The sequence below is a fragment of the Bombus affinis genome, chromosome 12 (genome assembly GCF_024516045.1).
Source record: "Bombus affinis isolate iyBomAffi1 chromosome 12, iyBomAffi1.2, whole genome shotgun sequence".
Classification (NCBI taxonomy): domain Eukaryota; kingdom Metazoa; phylum Arthropoda; class Insecta; order Hymenoptera; family Apidae; genus Bombus; species Bombus affinis.
This window is the reverse complement of record NC_066355.1, coordinates 9,935,285-9,958,400: the sequence shown is the minus strand read 5'-3', so window position 1 is coordinate 9,958,400 and position 23,116 is coordinate 9,935,285. Positions and strand designations below refer to the sequence as shown.

The 23,116-nt window shown below is 42.9% G+C and overlaps 1 protein-coding gene across 1 annotated transcript; it reads right to left on the bottom strand.

The window, feature by feature from the left end:
• Window positions 1–1,856: 1,856 nt before the first annotated feature.
• On the bottom strand, window positions 1,857–20,619 carry LOC126922368 (uncharacterized). The gene is made up of 3 exons (XM_050734904.1): window positions 15,552–20,619; window positions 6,112–6,275; window positions 1,857–3,668 (listed from the first exon to the last, which is right to left on the bottom strand). Exons 1-3 carry the CDS (start codon window positions 17,095–17,097, stop codon window positions 3,426–3,428), a joined length of 1,953 nt encoding a protein of 650 aa, XP_050590861.1. The 5' UTR covers window positions 17,098–20,619; the 3' UTR covers window positions 1,857–3,425.
• Between the last annotated feature and the right edge of the window lie 2,497 nt (window positions 20,620–23,116).

The window sequence follows — 23,116 nt, the reverse complement described above, 5'->3', positions numbered from 1 at the left end:
AAAAGGGTTTTAGCAATACAATGCATATAAACATGAGTGCCCCGCCTCCGTTCTCGTCTGCGCGCTCCACACTCTTGCGCCACCCTCTAGTTAGTCCCGCGAAACACCCCGCGACCGTCGTAATCCTTAACTTGGCCGAAGCAAGATTTTCATCGTCTGCGTTCTAACGTGCGATCGACTCTGATAATAATAAAACGTACACTACACACGCTCCCCCGGTCAGATGTTACTCCGTAAATTATTCGGATTAAGGAAATCGAAGTTACGAGGTTCGACGCGAGTCCACTTTTCGATACCGCATCGCTGCTTCGATGAAACTAGACGATACAATCGGAAATTTGCGAAATTTCGAATTAGGTCACCGAAATACCCGAAACACTCAAGAAATTCCTGGCCGATAGAGATAGAGATAGAGATAGATAGATAGATAGATAGAGAAAGAGAGAGAAAGAGAGAGAGATTGAGAGAGAGAGAGAGAGAGCAAGAGGTTTTACGTTATCATTGAAATATTAGACGTTGTACTGTCGCTCTCTATTGATAATTTAGAAATTGATTCTACTTTCTTGGTACGAAAGCGATGTAACTGTTGAATTTGCGTGAAATTAAAGAGAGAGAGAGAAGAGGAAAGGAAATGGCACGAAAAAGTAGTTCTCTCGCTGATTTTTAAACGAGCTTTAAAACATCGCTATCTCTGTATTGGAAAAACTGGTTAGCAAATTTACAAACATCATGGCACAAAGCCATCCTTTTTCCTTTTTTCACGTTTCTCGGGTTTTTTAGACGCGCGGCTTCGCGATTAGCGAATCCCTTCATTTAATGCCGCATGGAAGAATAAGAAAATAGGAGCAGCGTTGCTCGATGTTTTTGTTGAAATGTTTCCAAAAACCTTTCTTTGCTTTTTAGATATGTTTCTGCATTTTCATCGTTGTTTTTTATCGTAGTATCTTTAGTTACCCGAAGTTAACCTTCAGAAGAAAGAAAAATGATAGTACACGTGCTACGGTTGAAAAATACCACCCGAATGTCTTGATAGATTCGTCGCGACGCTGTGCGAATCTTATTAAGACGTACAAATTAATGGCAAATTGACGATTAAAGGTAACGCTCTCTTATGAATTCGACGAACCGTAAATTTAAATCATTTATTAAAAACTTGGCGGCGGCACGTATCTTTCTTCTTACGAATAAATACACCAGTCGTAAAAGAAACCTACCGATGTTTGTCCTCGATTTTCCTCGATGTTCAATTAATCGTAAGAGTCGGCGTTCGTTCGAACGTTTCGTTGTTCGATTGAAATTTATAAAAAGAGACGCTATGAACTTCCCGAGCAATCTAACATTATCGAGCCTTATCGATTTCAATTAACGATGTCAAACATAGAAAATATGGTTTCTAAATGTTCTTAAAAGTACGACGGAGACCGATCCCCGTTTTTAGAAGAACGATATACGACGGTATCTGGTATACCGTATAGTTTTTCTTCTCCAGTTCCTTCCCATTCCTTCGTTGACGACTGGTTTTCCAAACGGGTGGTTTCCACTGGCTGTAGCCGGTAAGAGCAGTCGTCCGCGAAACATCGCGGAATTTGTAACGGGAAATTAGCATATCATAAATACTGATGATTCTTCGCTTGCGTGTGGGGATAACTGCGTGGTGGGAAACATATGATCGTGTCTCCTTTGAATATCATCCAGCTTTTTTTACAAGAAAAATCGGTATGGAAGCAACATAAACTTAAGACCGATCAGCGATCTTTACGTTAGTAGCGTTCGAACCGTTGAAACGCAAAAATTATATTCGTTTACGTTGCGAATATCTCGTTGATTTCCCGTAATTTTAGTTAAACGCGTGACGAATTCGTCGCATCGATTCCTGTCGTTCGTCGATCCTCATCGCGCGAACTTTCCTTTTTCCAAGCTCCGTGCAAACCTGCAACGCTTTGAATAAAATTTGTAAAACGAAGAGGAGTAAATATAGGAGTCGTACTGTTGTCTTCGATATTTGTGATTTATTTTAGGAACTTGTTGCGACATAATATGACGTTTTCCTTCGCATCGCACTTTCTACCCTAGACGTATACGAATATTATTTACAATTATGTAATTTATCATAAATAGATACGTGTTTTCAATTCATGTAGATCTAGAGCAACAGTTGGAGAAGAGTTACAGTCAAGAATGTTCAATCTTTTCACAAGGCGCTTAGCCGTTGCGTTCTAATCGATGGTTTTATACAACTATTGCTGCGAATCGTCGCGTATATATATAATTCCTCCCACTTTATACTCATTAATATAAGCCATATTTTCTTTTCTTCCCTTTGATACGAGCCTTCGTTATGTAAACATTTCAAAACGACTCGGGGGAACACCGTAAAGAGGATTCGATTAATTTTCTAGGCATATCGCTGCTGATAACAGCAATCGTGCGCATGCACCGGTCTGACATGGGCTCGAACTTGTGTACACTGCGTCTCATAACTACAAAACCATCCAGAAACTTTCAATTTTTATCTACAGTGTTATGTATTAGTCACTGAGAATGTCGCATCAATGAACTTGATAAATCTGAGAAGTAAGCGACGATGATGTTACGAACAACGTTTTTTAAATCCACTTTACGAAACCGCCCAGAGATTTTCAATTTTTATCTCTATCGCGTTACGCGTTAGTCACTCAGAAGTCACACGAATGAACTTGATAAATCGAGAGGTAAGCGACGATGTTGTCAAACGATATTTTTTAAGTTTACCTCACAATCTATCGTTATTCGTGTAATTTTCTCGCGATACGCTTTTACGCGATAACGTACGGCAGTTGCAAATAAACCTATGGAACTTATGAACTTAATTGATTCTTCAGAATTGAAATGAGAAATGAAATTAGAAAGTTAATTAAAGAAGGCGGAATCGTATCGGTGTGATTTCTGAGAGGTTCGTGTAAGAATCACTTTGTACCTCGTACCTCCTATAAGAATTGAAAATTTGAAGATACTTCTATAGTTACCAGCCGCTGTGTATTTATGCGTGTGTGCGTATATGCGTGTATTATCCATCGTATTGTTCCCTATATTTACATACGAGTTTTGCCATGTTACACCAGCATGCGTACAGTATAAGTCGATACTTACATCATACATGCACGCGACTCTATTTGCGATTTGTTTGTGAAATCTAATCGATCGCTTTGCCATTGAATCCTTTTTGCACGTACATCTCTCCGTTTTCCGATCGACTAACGATATTGTTGTTGTTGTTGTTGTTATTGCGTAGTATTAAAAATTCACTCGAGAAACGATCGAACATATCACACCAAGTATCAAAGGTATCAACAAGAGATTTAATCGACAAAATGACGCCAAGCAGCAACTTACATCGGTTGATTCACATTTGGCGCACCACTGGGTCGATCATTTTGGTCAGAGTTTTATACCACGTAAGGTCGATAAAGCGGCTCCTGAAGTTCGGTCGCGTTCCTCTGCGTTTCTTGTAGAGTACCTTTGCTATCCTCCTGCGGACTCGGCGAATTTGGATTCGGATCACCGCCGGTTTCCCTCTCGCTGCTTCTCACGTTTCCTCCGTCCTCGACCTTATTATTCGCCCGCGCCTCCTGTTGTGCCTTTTTACTCCTTTTCCATTTCATTCGTCGATTTTGAAACCAGATTTTCACCTGAATTTTAATACACATTGCTCATACACAAATTTTAATGGCAATTATCCATGGGATGCATAGTGACGTTCGAGTAAATGGACATGGAGAAGAAAAAGGAAGGTCGCCTATAAAAACGTTAAAGTAACGAAGAAGTTTGCTTCTTACTATGGTACACGGAGCACAGAAACACGACACTGAATCGCGCTCGAATGCGAAAAAATTGTAGTCGCGTATAGGATACAATACGACCCCTTAAATCGCTGCAAATATACCTAAGTACATGGACTCGATATTTCCTTGCCGAATCCCACAAGAGAACGATGTGTAAATCCTTTGGACAACATATCACGTGCTTGAACCTCCCCGATGTCTCGTTCCCAGCCCTAGTATGTCTTCACCCTTCGAGGAAAGAAACGTGCTTTCTTCTCGCGATAATAGCTACAGTCACTCACGAAAGTATTCGAAAATTTTTATGAATATATGCGACGTATATGGTAGGAATTTTTTTAAATTTTACTATCTGTACTGTAACTGTACTGTAACCAGACACGACTCTCGTGATCATAGAAATTGGGTTATAGAGTTGGTAACATTTGAAAGCGATCGAATATTAGATGTTTATCGCTTATAATTGATAAGAATTTTATTGTCAAACAAATTTATTAATTAGAATCGATGAGATTTTTATCAGAGATCGAAATAAACAGTTATCTTTCGCTGCTAAAAAAAAACTCTGTTCGAGCTGTGAAATTTTGATGGAAAAAGATGTCACCCTTAGGAATTTCCTTAAAATTCTCATGACACTGATACTCTAGAACGTGTATTAAAAAATGTTCCATAAAGTGAATAAAAGTAGCGAATTATCAAATATTACCTTTATTTAACAATACAATATCGAATTATTCATATGTTTATCGAGTAAAAGGTACGAAAGTCGTAACATAAAGGGAAGACAAGTATTCTTGTCAAGAATAATACCTAAGTAACATTTCTTAATGATTTAAATAGACTAAAATGCATATCAATTTCATGTATAAGAAACACAGCAGGCTATGAAACGTGAATTATCTGCATGAATATTACAAACGAATAACATATTCAGAATATCGATAACAGTAATAATTATTCGATATTATTGTGATACTATTGAGAACATTTTTAATATCGACGAACAAAATATCTTTCCTGTTATAGAAAGATTGCTATTCTCATATTTCACAAGTTCTGTCGAAACTAACACTTTTATTTTCAACAACTATCTTTCATCTGTCCTCGTTGGAACTTGTAATGCGAGAACGTTTTCTAAAAAAGTTCCACGGTACACGTTTTAAATGGGGTCTATGAAAAAGTTCCATAATTCTTTCGATCTCTGATTTTTATTATCTTGATTCCAAGTGAAATACCTAATAATCCCCGATGTTTTAATAAGTTACTAAAGATTTTTCCAGCTTATCTTGTTTCTCATAATTGTCCTGATACTTGTGATCGATAGCGTATATCGAATATATCACGATTAATTAGATTTAGTATTAACGAGTATTAATATACTTGGATATGCATTTCCTTCCTTTCGTCGATACCATAAGGGGAAGATGAAGGAACGATGTGACGAGGAAACGCAACGACCGGACAATTCGGAAGCTAAATGCTTCAACTTGAATCAGTTGAATATCGAAACAAATCAGGGACTCAGTCTCCCATAATTCAGACTTTCGTTGCTATTTGCCGAGCGATCCGTCAGAACACGTAAGCTTCAAAGTTATGTTTAAGTTGTTGAACTATGCAAGAGATTCGCTCGTTCACGTTCGCCCCGGCAAAGGAGAAGGGTCCTGGATTATTTCACCGATTTCTCTGGAGGCTTTTTCCCTTTCTTCATTCTCTCTTCCATTTCCTTTTTTTTTTTTCACCTACGTTTTTTTTTTACTATACCGACGACTCGAATCGTCGCGTCTTTCCTTAAGTGAAACAAACAAAAAAGGAAAAAGAAGGAGAAAGCAAGAAAAAGAAGAAGAGAAACGACGAAGGAAACTAGAAGGAAGAAGAAGAAATTAAAAGAGAGAATGAATTTGAAGCGATTAAGGAAGCTATTAACCCTCGAACAGCAAAGGCTGGGTCAATTCTGGCTCATGCACATACCATATACAGATACTTCACCCTTGTTACTTTCAAAATCGTCATATTTTTTTCGCGTGCATTTAAGTTACATTTACGTATTATTATTCTGTCAAATTATACGAACGATTTTATTTTCTAAGTAAATTTGGTTATCACGCGGGAGCGAAGGGCCTTTGTCTCGTCCCTTTCGCACTGTACGGCTATCGAATAAAATATTCGACTCTCATGATAACAATGAATCAGCTTCCGCTGGACGAGGGTTGGTCTATTATGCATGTATTCGATTTAATTCGGTTTAGCGATTCGGTGTAGCGATTCATAAAGGTACAGATGAAGCAGCGTTTACCTGTGTTTCCGTGAGCATTAACGAAGTGGCCACTTCGAATCTCTTCGGTCTGCTAAGGTACTTGTTCTGTCTAAATTGTTTTTCCAATTCGAGTAGCTGTTGCGACGTGAAAGCGGTTCTCGGCCTTCTCGTTTTTCCAAGGAGGGCATGCTGGGCCGCGCAACCTGTCGATGATAAGTATATTTGGATATATTTAACATACTTGGCTCATTTACGTGAAAGAATTCTTCTTTTTTTTTTTAAAGAAACATTGTCCCGACGATATACGCTTTATTTTATGATACGAGAAGCATCCTATTATCAAATATTTTAATTTGCAAAAATATACGCTTTGTCATTCTCAGGCTCTGCGTTTATAGAAACACGAACTTGCATGAATATTCCGCAGTCTGTTATTCCGAGTTTTCTTGTTCGACGCTCACGATTGAATACAATAGAAGAAAATCAGTATTGCCTGTTATTGATAATGTTGGCTCGAATTAATACTAATCGCAAGGAGAGACCAATAAAAATCATCGAATGCTAATGCAATTACCGCCAGTGTAAATCCCCCTGGGCTGCAATACTATGATTTGGGGTTGAAAATAGGAAGGGGGAAAGGTAGAAAGGGAAGGACAGAAGACGAGGGTGACCGCCCTAACGATTAGCCCTATGAACGGGTCTTGGCCAGACCCGATTTTCTCTCCTTTATGACTTTATACGCGCAATAAATCAAAACGAAATTCGACTTTCTTCGTGAAGGAAACAACAACGATAGATCGATGATTGTCAATGTCAAGTCGTACAATGTATTCTTCAAGACGCATTGCATTTTGCCTATATAAACGTAGACTATACAACCTCTATCGTTCACGCTTTCTCGTCTCTTAGAATTTCGATAAACCAAATTTGTACGACATTTGACTGGAATGTTATCGATAGCTATAAGATTCTGTGTTAAAACGAAAATTTTGATTTAAACCGTACGCAACGTTGGCTCTAGTAACTTACATCTAATGAAAGAGGAAAGACCAGAGATGTCGCCTATCCGCGAAAAGATGTTTGTTGCGTGAGCGCATCGTCGTCGTAGCGATTTGTCAACATCCTAAAGCGGAAAAATGAAACAGGCCCATGGTGTTGAATGTTTGACTAAGCGGCTGATTAAGAGCGACATAAGGGTATCGCACGTTCCAGATTAATCTGGGTGTACGCGCGACTAAACATTGCCATGTGTACAAACATTGACAGCCGGTCACACACTTGCTATGTAGGTAAATTGGTGGGTCGCATCGTAAGCTGAAAGCGTTTGGAGAAAAAAGTATGGTGAACCGCGTTGTAAGATCTCGATGCGGTTACACCGTACTTTTCACCGCACCTGCATCTCCTACAAGTACTTAACACGTAGCATAATGGTGACTTACGAAAGCGTGTGAACATTTGTCATACAACATCACCGTAGCTCGTTCAAAATTTGTTCGTGATCGAATATGGAGAATTACAAGAAAATTGCTATAATTTGACGTAAATATACCTTATCCTACGTCTAGAAAAATTACTACGATCGAACGTAACGAATATCGTACATAATAACATATTGCTATCGATATTACTTCCAAATACAAACCGTCTATGGTTTGGTTTCGTTATTTATGTCGGTCGTAGATATATTAATCGTCCCTCGGAAAGATGGTTTGCCACCCGCTGAGCACATATGGTTCCATGATTTTCCTTCTTTTTCTCCGTTCCCGTCGCAATTGCTATCTCGGCGGTCGCTTCTGTTCACCTCTATCGATTCTCTGCTATTCGTATTATTACATATTTCCGTTAAATTTGATCGAAACCAATACTCGTGCGATTGCACAGACTTCGATGCAGAAGACTTTGCAAAATCGCGCGAGATAAATGCATAAACGTTCGTACTCTAATTATAAAACTTTCATTTATTTCGTAAATACGAAAAGAACGATGTTTTTTAAACACTATTACGGTCTGGTCAATTTAATTCAGACGTAGCCAATGTTACAAAATGATCGAGTTATTATCAGTTTCGTTTTATGGGCTCCTTTCTTAGAAAGCTGAATCGTCTTCGAGAAACAATTTCGTTCCTCTCTCTCTCTCGTTACCTTCGATGTTTCCTCGGTAAATTTTGATTAAATCAAGCGAAGTCGAATGAAAAAGCGAAAGCATCGATACATAGTGTTGGGAAGCCACTGGAATTGCACGAGTGCGAAGGTGCCAGGGAGAAATGGTGCAAGTTATGACAGATGTCGGTAAACAAGAAGGGCGGCGCACCATCGAGTGGACAATCACCATTTTCGTGCTCCTCTGTGCAGGGTGAAGCAATGGGGTGCTGTTAAGGTTAACGTCGTTCTCACCCCGCTACACTTTTATCATGATAATTTAATTTATTTGGGGTCCTATTAGCCGCTTCACGCCAGGCTGCTCTTAAATCATGCTGATCACCATACCGGTAAACACCAGCCATTATCTGTACTTAACGCTATTCTACCCCACTATTGCTCATATTTCCCGCCCCCCACCCGGCTCAACCTCTTACTGTACCAAATACACACTTCTCCAATTTGCGATTCCACTTGGTATCGTTACTATCGTCTTTTGGTTTTCTCTTTGTCGCATCTATTTATCATTTCAAAACTGAACACAATGTCGTGTTAATGAAATAACATGTTCTATAGATCTGCATTTATTTTGGAAGGAAATTGCTGATACGTAATACGATCGTTAGTGAAAAGGACAAACGACGCGAGCCGTAAAAATATTCTGTCACGGATTACGAACGTATAATTTCGATAGAACGTACGATCAGTTTCAAGAGACTAATTAACAATGGACGCGCTGAGAGCAAAAATAGACTAAGCCATAATTTTTCTAAATGGAAGTTTACGTTTTAAATAGGTGGAGTTAATGCGCAGAAGTTCGTTCAATTGGGCAGTAGTCAGATTTTTACATGTCAATTGTCGCAGTGAATCTTCCCTATATAGTCTGTACATATACGGTTCATTTCCCTGTTACTTTTGCTTCCATTCTACTGCAATTTTCTGATCCTGCTCGTTCATCTTATCGATCTTTTCTAGTTTCCTATCCTTATTCGTATCTTTATCCCTGCTTCTTTCCTCCCTGTTTTCGTATTTATAAAATGAAACATACTAAAGACGATCAAACATATAAACTCTTAAAAAGAGTAGTTACATCGTTCTTGAAATATCAGTGGTCGTAACACGCACCCACTGGAACCATAGTCTTACTCGTAACTTTATTTTTCTTTTTTTTCTCATTTCTCTATTCTACTTATAAGGTGAAACTCGTCGTCATCCACCGTTCGATTTCTGCGTTGCAATCATCGCGGTAAATCCTACTACACAGTGGGTACATGCACGGCTCCCTTCTCTGTTACTTTTCTTCCCATTCTACTGCAATTTTCTGATCCTCCTGATTCCTCCGGTTGTCGATGCGTCCCGTAGTTTCGTATTCTTACTCGTAACTCCATTCCCGTTCTCCTCGTTTTCCTGCTCCCTGGTCCCTCCTCGGTTTCCCTTGATGGGTGTGAACGGGCGTGTGTGCACGCGTGCGTGAGTGCGTGCATGCGTTCCGGGCGCGTGTTCGCGCGCGCGCGCTCGCACCAGATCTTGCTCCCTCTCCTTGTCTCGTATAGCGGCGGAAGCTCCGCCTGCAGCCCCTGAGTGCTCGATACGACCCGCCCCCAAATTCTCAACCCCTCGTATCAGAGGTGAACGAAGACGAGGCGAGGGTAACGTCGGTGGGTATCCACCATCCCTCTACAGCCTTGATCGCGAGACGTCATCGACTCCCGCTTCCACTTGCGCCATACGATTGGAGATCCGCGGAAGCCAGTGGCGAGGGCAGATGAATACCGAGCGAGGAAAAAGTTGGCCAACTTTTGTCAGAGATTATTTTCTCTACCCAAAATGGTTGGATTTAATTTGAAACTGCGCTCCGTGAAACTCGCCGCGAATCACGTCATAAACATCCAGAACGTTACCATTTACTTTTATCATCGGGCTACTACTAACTGGACGAGCTCCGCGTCTGCTTCCCCTACCAACTATACCAGGCGTTGCGGTAATCATCCGCAGAATCGACGATTTTATCCGTTACCATTCTCGCTGTATATGTACTTGGTTATCTATCGTACGATTATCTATCGTAGAATACCTATTTGGTAATAAAATTCCAATTGTTTTCCGGCTTCTTGCTTTAATTTTTCTCGGGCATCTTAATTATCTTGATTAAGGAGTGCGGACCGTGTACAGACATTTCGATTTCCTGATGTTTCGCTTGGAACGTGTTCCCACGAAATTAAAACAATCACGACATCTACAGCGATTAAGATGTAACAAATTAAAAACTACAAGATACTTGGTTCAAGCTATATTTCATATAGCAGTATCATTCGTTTGATTAATAAATCTCGATATTCGGTAGAACCTTATTTAACGCGTATTGTACGCTTAAGACGAGTGTCTGTGCTGTGTACCGAGTTTTTATCAAAGGAACATCTCGTAATCTTTACGTACGCTTCCGGTTTAGTTTCTGATTCGGCCAGTACAATCCAGACAAACGTGTGTCTCGTTGTAGCGCTAATGAAACTTCCAATTGTTTCGTACAACGCATACGATACGAATGTAAAAGCTTCTATGCTTTCGAATACTTTCATCAACCGATGGTGTACATCGAACACGGTCATATTTATACACGACGTGTACATGGAAAGCTGTGCTCTCGTGTCATCGTTTGCACGAGACCATGTGGCTACGGCGCGATCAGACCAGATCATAGAGATATAGGATGGTTTGGGCGAACGTGGAACGTTACACATCGGGTAACCAAGATCTGTTTGCTTGCGGGCGGCCAAACTAGCTGGCAGCTAATTCAGAAACACCATTACCGCCTACATGCCTATAGACAGGTAGACTGACGCGACCGCTACTGCAACGCCACTAGACGTTTTCAACGTGTTTCCATGTATCCATCTACTAACGTTCCTACACACTCTGCATACGCGTTTCCGATTTCTATGTACGCGTATATAGCGTGTCTGCGCGCGCTCGCGTTTATATACATCACCATCTTTCCCATATGTGTACGTCGGTGTGCAATTAATTGCTGGTTTCTCATTTCTCAACCATCATCGACGATATCGTATACAATATCGCGAAAAGCTTCGTCGAGATTAATTCAAACAGCTCGAGACTGCTTTATCAAGGGACGACGTGTTATTCGCTTGACGCGAACGTCCGTATACTTTGATAGAATAATAGTAGTAGAAAGTAACGAGCGTACGACGTACTAAGTCGGAATCGACACGATTTTCGTCGAGGTTCGAACGCTCGGTAGCACGACAATGATCTTTTACACGTTCAAAAAGACGACCAAGTCGTACGTTTAACTCGATGATGTAGGGAAAAGATAGTTTCCATAATACGTAAACCGCGAATATTTATGTGAATTCAGAATTTTGTTTGTTCGTTCATCTATTTATCCGCATCTACTATCCATCTTTAAATTTCCCAATGCGAGGATCTTAAAACTCCTCTTTGAAAAACAGAAAATATACTTATAAATTATGATAACCTTCGCTCGTGGTCTTCGATTTCTATCGAAATTCAAGCCGTGAACGATTCAAAAACAATTTGTACTGCGATATAATCGTCATTAGGCGTTTCCTTTTATCTTTCCGATCTGCTCGTAACGAAGAAAGGAAAAACATCGATACTGGTTAAAGTAGCGAGACGTTTCATAGAGATAGATAAAAAGCGATTTGCGTTCTTGGATTGTTTCAAAGATGAGCGAAATTAGCTGTTGGAACGGTCTATGTAAGTCCGTGGAGTTTCCATGGCAACCTTAGAACGTCTGCGTCGGCGTTATGCTATCGTGGAGAGAAGGGCGAAGGGGATGAATAGACGGATGAATGACGCACAATTAACTAATTAAATCATCCGCCAACCCTTCGCGTGCTTCATCTCTCGGGTATCATCCCCTTTTGTTGGCAGACCTCCTACCATCTCTTCGACATCTTCCGCCATTATTTTTTCACCGTAACTTGTAAAGCGAATCTCGTTCCACGTTCTTGGTGAATTCGGAGAACGGAAAATCGACGAGACCAAAGAACTGCTGAAAAATTCAATCCGGTACGACGACGTATAATATTATATAAATTATTATCATCTTTCTCTTTTACAGTGCTTCGCTATTAATTGAAGTATCTCATAGTCTTGTCCTATTCTTCTATTTACATTGTAAATTTTATCTCTCGTTTCTTCCTCGTGCTACTCGTCGTCTAATTTACCCTGTCCTTTCTCGTTACACGTATTGCTTTATACGTACACGTTGTGGGACAATCAATAGGATCGTTGGAAAATCGAGAGAATCGGCTTACGTTTCGTGGTACGTTTCGCTCGTATATTTTTAATATTAGTTACGCGCGAATCGATAATCAAAGACAAGATCCATGTATTTTGCATAGATCCGTGGGCGTTTTTCTTTTTTTTCAGAAAGCTGTTCGATCGTTATTAACGGCATGGTGAAAGGAAGATGCCAGGCTTAAAAACCTTCGCACGTTAAACACTGGCGTGGATATCGTGCAAGTTGAAAAGTCGTTTCGGTCGATTTCGATTAATCCGAATGCAAACTGGTATCGGCCGGATGGACACGCGGGGACACGGGAAACCGTTTTTAGTGTACACGAGGCAGAGATATCGGGATTTGGGATACGCCGAGGATGGAAGATCGCGAGTTAGCCGGCAGCCACCGGTATCGCACTAGTTAAATTTCGATACTGCAAAGCTCGACTCAAAATAGATGAAACACGGTGTTGTTGGAATATCGTCGTTGGTATAACGCGCGACAAATATTCCACAAATAAAAGCTCGCGTCTACCTGTTTTCCACCCTGCCTCTCCCTTCCCGTGTCAGCTCACCGTGCCGAGCCGCTGAGTCGCGTACTCATCGTTATTTACATAACGTCGAGAGCATACGAGAATGCGAGACTACAGGTGAAAGAGAGAAACGGCAGACAGAGACGGTGGACATAGGAGGAGGAGGAGGAGGAGGAAGAGGAGGAGGAGGAGGACGGAGGGGAGGAGAAAGGGCTGAACGGGACGATACTCCCATCCAGCAATTTTTTAACAAGTCGTGTTCGTGTTCCCTGCCGACGCGATAACGGCCGCTTCAGGTGGGGCTGAATGCAACCGTTTTATTTTATTCCGCGAGACCGCTTTTTTTGTACCCGTTGCTCGTTTTACGCTATCGGGTTTTCGCCTTTTTCGTCGACGTTGGATTGCTCGGCAACTACCAATCAGGATCATCTGACAGAAAGTACCCCGCACTTCGCTCCGAACACCTCTCACTCTCTTTCTCTCTCTTTCTCTCTCTCTCTCTCTCTCTCTCTCTCTCCCTCTTTTCCACCCTCTCGCTCTAAAACACACACACCCACACACACATACACACTCATATACACGTACAATCGCGTTCCGTTTACTCCCGCTCTTCCCCCATTTTTCTCTCTTTCCCTCTCTTTCTATTCTCGTTTATTCGGATTCGGTCCATCTCGGCATCCTGGTTCGCTACGTTCACTGACCAATTTGTTCGATAAAAGCTTTCGACTGATTGGCTGGACAACGCGACCACTCTCTTTTTTCTAAGCGTGAAATTTACCGTAGTAGTAACCGGAATCATCTTCCTTTCTCTCGTGATCCTCTCTATTCGCCGGATACTCTTCCTCATCTTTCTTTCGAACCTCGTTGTTATTTATTCCGGCATTCTCGTGACGTTTCTGCGTTATCAGGACCCTCTCGCGCGATAATTTGCTAATTGCGTACCAAACAATATCAGCGAACAGACGAGTGACAAGTTACGGGTAACAGATAATTCTAAGATCATCAAAGTCTGTCCGATAATTCTACGATTCTAGAATTTTCTACGAAACCACCCTTCCGTGTTTATTTCGATCGTGTACAGATAATTTATAATCGGCGATTCGTAAAATTTCGCCAATGACGTTAACTCGGTCGTGTAAAAGGGTTTCCTTCGGTGTTTGTGTCTTACGGTCCTGCAAACATTTATACAGAGTTCGGTGATGTTTGTTATTTGCTCTTTGAACGGTGCTGCAGGTAGAAGCGAGCGTAAGATATCAGTGCTGTAACAATTTCTCGATATCTTGAAATAAGGGATGTTATATTTCGAAATGAACGGTACAGATACGTATTTTCAACAGTATGCTGCGAAACTGTCCCTCTGTGTTATCATTTGACAACCAACCTAAAAACTGGAGTAGCCAGTCAATATAGTATGGTAAAGAGTTACATTAAGCATGTAAACATTCGTTATCTACCTATCGTACGAGCAGTCTGTCGATCTATTTTATGACGTTGTTCGTACGTCAGGGTAACGTTGAACATTAGTGTTCCAAACAAATTTTGTCCCATCGATATATATCAATTTTAGACGAGAGATATTACCACGATCGTTTGGTCGATCGTTTTAAAAACACGAAATGATTGATATTGTTTCGGCTTCTAATAGCGTAACGAAATGACGAGAGAATTCGTAACGAATAATTCGAACGATAACAGATTTTCTATCTTTGAAACTTTTCGCTGCCTTGCTATCGCGCGTCATTTATAATTTAGAAACGATTTGCGAAACGATTACAGTATTAATTAGTCTTCTCTGGGTTGTATTATTTTCAGATAACGTGGAAGACAGAATGTTTATAAGACCGTTACGGGTAGTGGTTAATCTACCTACTCACGTTTAAATATATGAAAATCCTAGTTTAATTTACGGTTAAGACGATCGATATCGTAATGAAAACGAGGAAAGGCGATAGAAGCACGTTAAACCGAGAAGGAGAGAGTTTTCAATTTCGAGGTGAAGAGATTAGATCGGTTATCACCGATTATCGTGTTTTACAAATGTTCCATATCTGCTCTCAAGACGTATTTTTATTATTAATTACGACTAAGTTGCGTCTTTTTATGCAAATTCGTATTCCTACGCGTACAACCACGGAATCGAAACCCGAGCGAAAATTCGGATCTTCGTCCTCGAAACGTTAAAACGAGGAGTTTGGCGGAAAGTAGGTAAGAGAAATTTGTAAATTTGACGTATCTTTGCGTATTATCGTGATCGCGGACATCGGTTTTATTATTCCGTATCGTCTATCGTAAAAATCGATTTAATCGAGTCGGGCAATTACCTACAAAGTATAAAATAACTGCGACTCGATTTGCTCGTAATTTTCAAATTAAACGTCGTATCTCGACGATAGCGCGCGTACAAGAAAATTTGCTGCGTGAAACGTGGAAGGTCGTAATCTGAAGTGTAAAATGTGAAATTCGTGTTCGATGAACGAAAGATCGATACGAAACGACTGGAAGAATTAGAGACGAAGTAGGGCATTTGGTAAGATTACCGACTCACCAGCTAAATCGGCGGGTAACCTCGGATACAACATTCCAGTCCTGGCCAACCACTCGAGTTGGAGTGGATGGATGTGATGCTGCTGAGGATGAGCACCGGCACTCTGCGAATGTCCGACGGGTTGACCTTCCTTGTGTATCGAATGAAACGCGCTACCACCGGCAGGATGATAATATAATCCTCCGGGATGTATGAGGGGACCACTTGGATGTAAGAGAAGCGCTTGATTTTGTCGTGCTACTCCCGCGTTGCTACCGAGCGCGCTATAATGGCCACTCGGTAAATTCGGATTACCAGGGATAGCGTTGCCACTGGGTTCCTCCGATCCAGGGGAAATCGGAGGGCTGGAGATGGGACTATGGCTCGCGTTGCTTCCGGAGCTGGCGCTTCCTGTTCTCGTAGGATCAACCTCGATCGAACCGTCGTCCTCGATATTTTCCAACCGATCCACTCGAAATCCTCCGTTACCGATGCCAGCGTTTTCCCCTTTGAAAGGCGTTTTCGTCGTTTCTTCCACCGATTCCACGCGAATACCGGACAAATGAGCGTCGCGTACGGATCGGTCACGAATATCTTGTCTGTCACTTGGATCGCGAATAACTTGTAAGTTCGACGGCGAAGCGAGTCCGTGTTGGACGACGGTTCTGTCGAACGGATGCAAAAGGCCTCCGAGGGAAGAAGATGTTCTTTGCTCGTCCGTTCTAGCAGCGCCGATAAGCGCAGTCCCATTACCAACGCCGACCGCAACTCCGATTCCAACTGCGCTCGCAGTTTCGGTTTCGCCTGCACCGGTGCAAGCGCGAGTACCGAGGTTAGTACCGGTAACGATGCCGGTTCCAGCGGCTCCGCTCACACCTCCTAGAGTGCAAGAGGATTCTCGATCGTGGCCACGGACCAACGAGTTCGTCAAACAGGGGTTCGCGTCGATGACAGAATTTCGCGTTGCGAACAGCGATCTTTGGTTCGATCTATCGGATCGTTCGTGATCCAAGCTCTCCGGTTTCCCGGTTGCCCGACCGAGCAACGCGTCGATGCAGAACGACGTTTTCCCAAAGGAACTGTGACGTCTGTCGGTCGAGTGAACCGCGTATTCCTGCGGCGAGATTCTTCCCGGCGAGTTATTCGACTCTCTGTAGTGACTCGCCACCGCCGATACCATTTCCTCGGTGAAACACTTTACACCGGTGTCTTCCGGGTCTCGAAAGAAACTCGCCGCCGACTCGTTCTCCTGCTTCGAGAAGGAAGGTCTCTTCGCCTCGTTCTCTTCGCGATACCTCGACATTCGCGATTCCTCACCGAGCTCCGAAGGAGAGCCGTTTTCCACGAAACGTATGTTTTCCGGAGATCCGATGGCAGTCTCTCCTCTCACCTCGGAACCGGGCGACCGCGCTTCATCCGATCTCGGTGAACACGAACGATCGCGGACCTTCTGCCGTACGGAATAGCCGGTATGTTGACCCGTCTGTTGTTGTCGTTGCTGTTGATGTTCCTGTTGCCTCTGTCGCAGGTACGAGTCCTCCGTGATCCCTTGGGCGTTGTAATGCATACCTGGTTCGTGGTTTAGCGAGCGTGGAGAATTCCTCGAATCGATCGGTTAGTACATACTTGGTATCGGTAGCGGGTCCCTTCGCGAACACTACTTTTCGATCGATCGTCTACCACTTGCAATTTCGACCGCGTTTTCTTTCCGCGAGACTCGATCATACGCGAATAAACGTTCTCGAGCGTGGACAGAAATATGTCAAGTCCAACCGATTCAACTGGAACGGTAATCGATCGATGGTCGATCGCTGTGGCCGATCGACTTCTGATCGGCGTACGGGACTCGATCGATCGATCGAACGACCGCACAACCGACCGACCGACCGGCCAATTCAACCAACCTCACCCTTTAATACGAAATCGCGGATGTTGCGCGCGATGTGCGATCACGTTACGCGACTCTGTCCGTCTTCCGGGTTATCGTCCTCGAAACGAAACGCAAACGGTACGACCACCGATCACCGATCGTTCACCGACGCGAAACGCGTGCGTTTTTCAGTGACAAACGAATCAACGACCGGTTTTGATTTCGACCGGCGATACGAGCGATTAGCTCGACGCCGCACCACAAAGTGACGTCGCGAGGAACCGCGTGTCCGTAACGGGAAAATCGCTCCCCTCTGCTACTGCGTATCCGCGGTCAGTCGATTCTGCCACGCCTATCGCGGCAAAGCTCGCGGTTCTGCCACGCCTACACCATCCCCTTTGTTCCCCTCTGCTTCGCCATCTGTTTCTCTATCTCTGTCATCGGTTCTCTAACCTCGGATGTCGAGTATCGGAGTTCTCCGAGTTCCTGCCGACTCGTGATTTCTAATTCTTCGCTGCGAGTTCCTCGATTCGCGATCGCTCGCACCCACGACGATTCTCCATTCGCGAGCGTTCGACGCAGACATCGCCAAGCCACTGCGAATACCGGCCAGCTTCCAGGCTCGGGCATTCGCAGCCTGAATCCCCGGGCGTCGCATTTCCAGCGCGAAACCAGCATCCAGTTCTGCCCTCTTTAGGTAAAACGTTCCATCTGGTAGCCGAGTTGTCGAAATTCTTCTCGTTCGAGACCCGACTAAACGATAATTCGAACCACTCACGAGGCAATCTCGATGACGCGCGAATTCGTATTCGCCTCGTGCTCAGACTTTACGCTCGTTTCTTGATTGTCCGATAGGATTCCGCTCGATCGTAGCGGTAGCGTAGTCGGTTACGTGGCAACAAAACAGACGCAACGTTTCATCCTACGAACAACGTTCGTCGTAACGAATTTCAGCTACTGAAAGTGTTCCTTCTCGCCGATTATCCCCTGTCTAGACGAAACGGGTGTTTCGTTCGAACGACAGATAGAGAAAAGGGAAAAGACTTTGGATCCTAATAGTTTCGAGAGCCGAAGGAAACGTCGAGTTTCGCGAATCCGGAAATCGGATTTCGAGCCATCTGTGCGCTTTAATTAAAGAGGGTAGAGTTGCACGCTGAAGCAGACGTATGAAGCGGCAAGATCTGTATGTCGTTCGATCCATCTCTCGCGAAAGTACGCGAGGACACGCGGGGGCAAGAAAGAACCGGGCTTGGAAATAAGAGGCAAAGTTACGAATAGTAGAGAGAAATAGAATTGCGAGTGCGAGTGACGAGAGACGGAGTAAGAGAAAAAGGCGGTACTGGAAGCGGCGGCGAGAGGACCGCAGGAGAGGAAGATGGGAAACGAGAGCAAGAAGAGGCGGAGAGTGAATTCTCTCTTATGAAACGAGATTTTCGTTCGATCCAACAACGACGAGCACGGAATACGCCAAGAATAACCGATACGTGCAGTTGCTGCTACGTGATCGGTCGAGAGAAAACGGAGCTGGATGAACGATCTCTCGATTTTCGTTACATTCGTATATACGCGTATATAGAATAAGATAATCTAAAAATAATTGGATAACGTTTGCTAAGAACGCGAAAGTACCAACGACGCGTTTACGCGCGAGGGCCGCGAGCGAGAAACACGACGGGTACCGACGATTTTAATCGTTTGGAATTTGGGAAAAGTTGATCGAGTCGAGTCGATAGAGTGAACGATAAATGAAAGTTCCGCCGGTGTTCAAACCCATCTACGTTTCGTTCGATCGTATAAAATTCGTGACTCTTTCCAAGGAAATATCGGTGTGATATCTGTCGCCTTATCGAGCAGCTAATAGCCGCCTAATAGGTATCACACCCAGTTTTCAAGTAATCGGTCTGTTATCGGTTGTCCCGCGATATTTTACGTGGGTCCTACAACGCATTTGCTTATCCTGCTGATAAAAAATCTATTCGTTTTTAACCGCGTTTAGTTCAACGTATCTAAGCCCTCTCAAATATCGTTCCCTTATCGAGGCATTGATTTTGATTTCTGGTATACTTATAAAAACTAGAAGGAGGGGAGGAAAGTCCGAGGGGAAACGAGGGTGGGCATACCAAAAAAAAAAAAAAAAGAAAAAAGAAAATATGATCCGTTCGATGAAATTTTCTTGCCATTTCTCTAAAAAGGAATCCGTGGAACCGGCGAAGGAACGTCGTTTTTCGCAGCGTTAATATCTTGCCAATTGTCGTCTTATTTACTCGCCTCGATGATACGCGCGTTTTATCGCCCGTGTTTCGTTAGCCGATCAAGAATAAAATCACTTTTTTACTCTTTTTCCTAGTAAGTCGATTTGTTTTCGTTTCGACAATTTATACGGATAAACTAGTTGCGCGTAAAAGAATGACAGATCGCCGTATCTTTCACGCTTGTTATGATTCCTTGTATACTCTTGACAAATCGCAGCATAACCGAATACGAGTCGAAGGCAAACGGTACTAGTTCACCGGTGACCGCTTTTTAACCAAATAACACAGAGGGAAGAATATTTACTTAAGGATCGGAGCACGTTCAACGTACGTATACGAAATAAAAATTTTAAACGTTCCTCCTAATACACCAACCCGTGTCTACCGAACGTAGATCGATGGGCTACGTTCATATTTTGTTTGCTCTTCGGCCAACGTTCTTATCCATTTCTATTAAAATATCTCCATCCATCGAATCTGGTAGCCGATAAGTATCGGGTTTGCATCGTTCCGTTGTAATCGCCGTTGAAAATAATTGCCAAGTGTTTCTCGCGAATCTTCGATCCTTCGTCCCGTTGCACTTTTAGCCAGCCTGTTCTCGGACAAACTGGAAATTCGACAAATTATCCAAGTGGTTGAGAAATGGGCGCGAGTGGCAACGATCTGTTTGCGATGCAACGTGCGTTTAATATGCGCCGGCGCGTGCACGTATATGCAGGTAGCACCTTTCAACCTCGGTCGTCGAGCAAACAGAAAAATTTTCAACCCATGATTATGCCCCGTCACGATAAACCAAGCTTATTTTTCCTCTCTTACCGTGTTTCGAGAAAATCCAAGGTTTCCAGAAGCCGCTGGTCCCGACGATCGTTATACGCATCGACTCGCGTCGTTGTATCGTGTCGCTCGATTATTATCTAGAAAAGATCAGATCGTAATTTGAAATAATTATTTTTAACTTAACGACGTAAGCACGCGTTGGATACTTTTGGCTATTAATTAGCGTGTCGTTAATTTATATCAATCGTCTTACCGACGTTCGTGTACCTTAGCTAAAAATCGGCCAATGCGTCCGGTACTCGCAAACGTTGATGCGTACACGCGCGTAACTACCATTCACGTGAAACGTATTTGTGTATTTTCGTCGAATACAAAGTTCAATTTGGCAAAGTTAAACAGTTGATAATCGTAATTGGCCGGATCATTGTAAATTTCGAAATTATATTTGACGATAACAATTTAGGATAAGTATCGTTCTAAAGTCTCGTGGTGCCAAACTGAAAAGTAATTAACGATTTGATGGTTAATTCATCTGTTCTTATCACCGGGATAAGATTGCCCGATTAACGCTTCGATTAGGTATCGCTGGCGATAGATAAATCTTAATTGGTGTCATGTATCGATTTGCCACGGCTTTTATGTATATGTAAATCCTCTTAATCGTACTTTATCCCCTTCGCTAGATTCTGTTTAATTCGAACGGTTCAAAGTATTGGAGGGAACGCGTGAAACGTGTAACGCGAAGCACGAAATCTGAAACGCGAAAACCGAAAGGTGTGATAATCGTTCGATAATGCGTTACGTATTGGCGTGATACAATATAAGCGTTTACAGAGATTTATCTAAAAGGAATTCTAAACCGCGCGTGTAATATTCCTACGTGTTTCATTCTTACCTTTAGTCACGTATGTATTCTTTATATTCGATTTCTCAATTGCATACGCATATGGTGCGTATTATACATGTAGCAAAGGTCTCGTACCACACGATACGAGTATTATCGTGACTATATTGGTAAACTATCGAGAAATAACGATAGATCTGAAACGATGGTCGTATCAAGCTTTTATACTCGTTGGTAAAAACGGAACATTTCTCAACGTTTGGTAGAGGGCCCGATATTTTTCCACGTTACCGTTGATCGCGTCTTTATTTCATCGACAATATTCCATTACGAACGAATCCATCGATCGACTATCGTTAGACGACGAATCGTTGCAAATATCGTATTTAATATCTATTTACTATTTACCTATCTACTTAGACGATTCAGCGTTTCTTCTCGATAATATCTGTTTTCCCTGTGCTTTCCTTTCTTTTCCCTCTCTTCCTTTTCCTTCCCTTTTATTTTCCTAACGCTATCTATTCGATTCTCCGACTCTCGCTACGCTACGGTTCGAGGTCTATCTCCTAATTAGAATCTTCCGGCCCCCATGTGGCCGCATCGTCAAGTTCGGCCCTCACCGCCCATTACTTTTAATGGCGTTGTTAATGAAACAAGGTGTCGCCAAATTAACCTCTCGTTTCAGCAACGCTCAACCGAAATAATCGAAAACTGCGTTATCTCGATGCGCAACGAACGCAATTAATTGTCTTTCGAGTTCACGATTTATAATACGCGCATGTACACGCGTAGAACTCGTCGAACGAAAACCGCGAAAACCACGGGAGCCGCGCAACCCACCAAGGCCTTGGAACCAGCTTGCTGCCGTTACGTTCGGCCAGACCTCTTAAAAATCAATCTCGTCTAATCGAATATCGTATCGATCAAACTTATTTACGCTATACGCGCGTTAGACGATGATCGGATCGTTAATAACGAATATACTTATGTACGTTGTTACTAACGGGAAATTGAAGAAGAAATGGGATTGGCGCGACTAAAGCGTAGAAATCAAATTGGAGGAATGATAAGGACGAAAAGAATGGCGAAAGATGTACGAAATTGTAAAGAAAATACGATGTAACGCGAAACAAGTACGCTACGTTTGAAAACCACTGGCACTGGCTGATTACCGCGGTAACCATCCCCCGAGCGCCAATTAATCTTAACTTTTACGGGGCAAACACTTTTCATTAAGCTCGGTCCTGCCTCCAACCGGAGTCGAGTTATCCCCTCCATGTTGCAACCTTAGCCACCCTTGCCTACTTTCCTCTTTTTTCCACCCCTACTCTTCTGGAGCACGGCAAGCTCCTCTTCGCACTCGTCCTCTACCGAGCATGCCGAGGAACTGCGAGGTACGGGCGAGGTACGGCGAGCAACGGCAAGGAAAATGGTTCCCCAGACAAGCGTTTAATCTGGCTCTAATTAGCAACTTACCCTCCGCCCACGTCTCGACGTTTCACTCGCTCTATCTTTCTCCTTCTCCTCCCTTTTACTCGATACTCCTCGTACTCCGTTCCTCTCCTCTTTTACCCCTTCTTCTGCCGTACCCTTATCCACTCCGCCATACCCTTCTCTATGCGTAGGACACTTCCTTCGTGGTTTATCCAGTTGTTGCCAAGCTTTTAGCCAGGCCAAAAATACGAAACGCTTTCCACGGTTGCTGGATGTAACCACCGCTCCACCGACAGATACGGCGACTATTTAATCGCTCGTTCGAAATAAAAACATTACTATGGGTCAAATTTTCCTTCCATATCTCGTACGACGAACGATTCTTTATTTAACCCTTATGTAAGCAACT

Excerpts from the sequence above, each read along its gene's own strand:
- LOC126922368 (XM_050734904.1), bottom strand. The coding sequence starts at position 17,097 with ATGCATTACAACGCCCAAGGGATCACGGAGGACTCGTACCTGCGACAG. Across the intron at positions 6,276-15,551 it reads GTTACCCGCCGATTTAGCTG|GTTGCGCGGCCCAGCATGCC; the intron begins GTGAGTCGGTAA and ends TATCATCGACAG. Across the intron at positions 3,669-6,111 it reads TAATGCTCACGGAAACACAG|GTGAAAATCTGGTTTCAAAA; the intron begins GTAAACGCTGCT and ends ATTAAAATTCAG.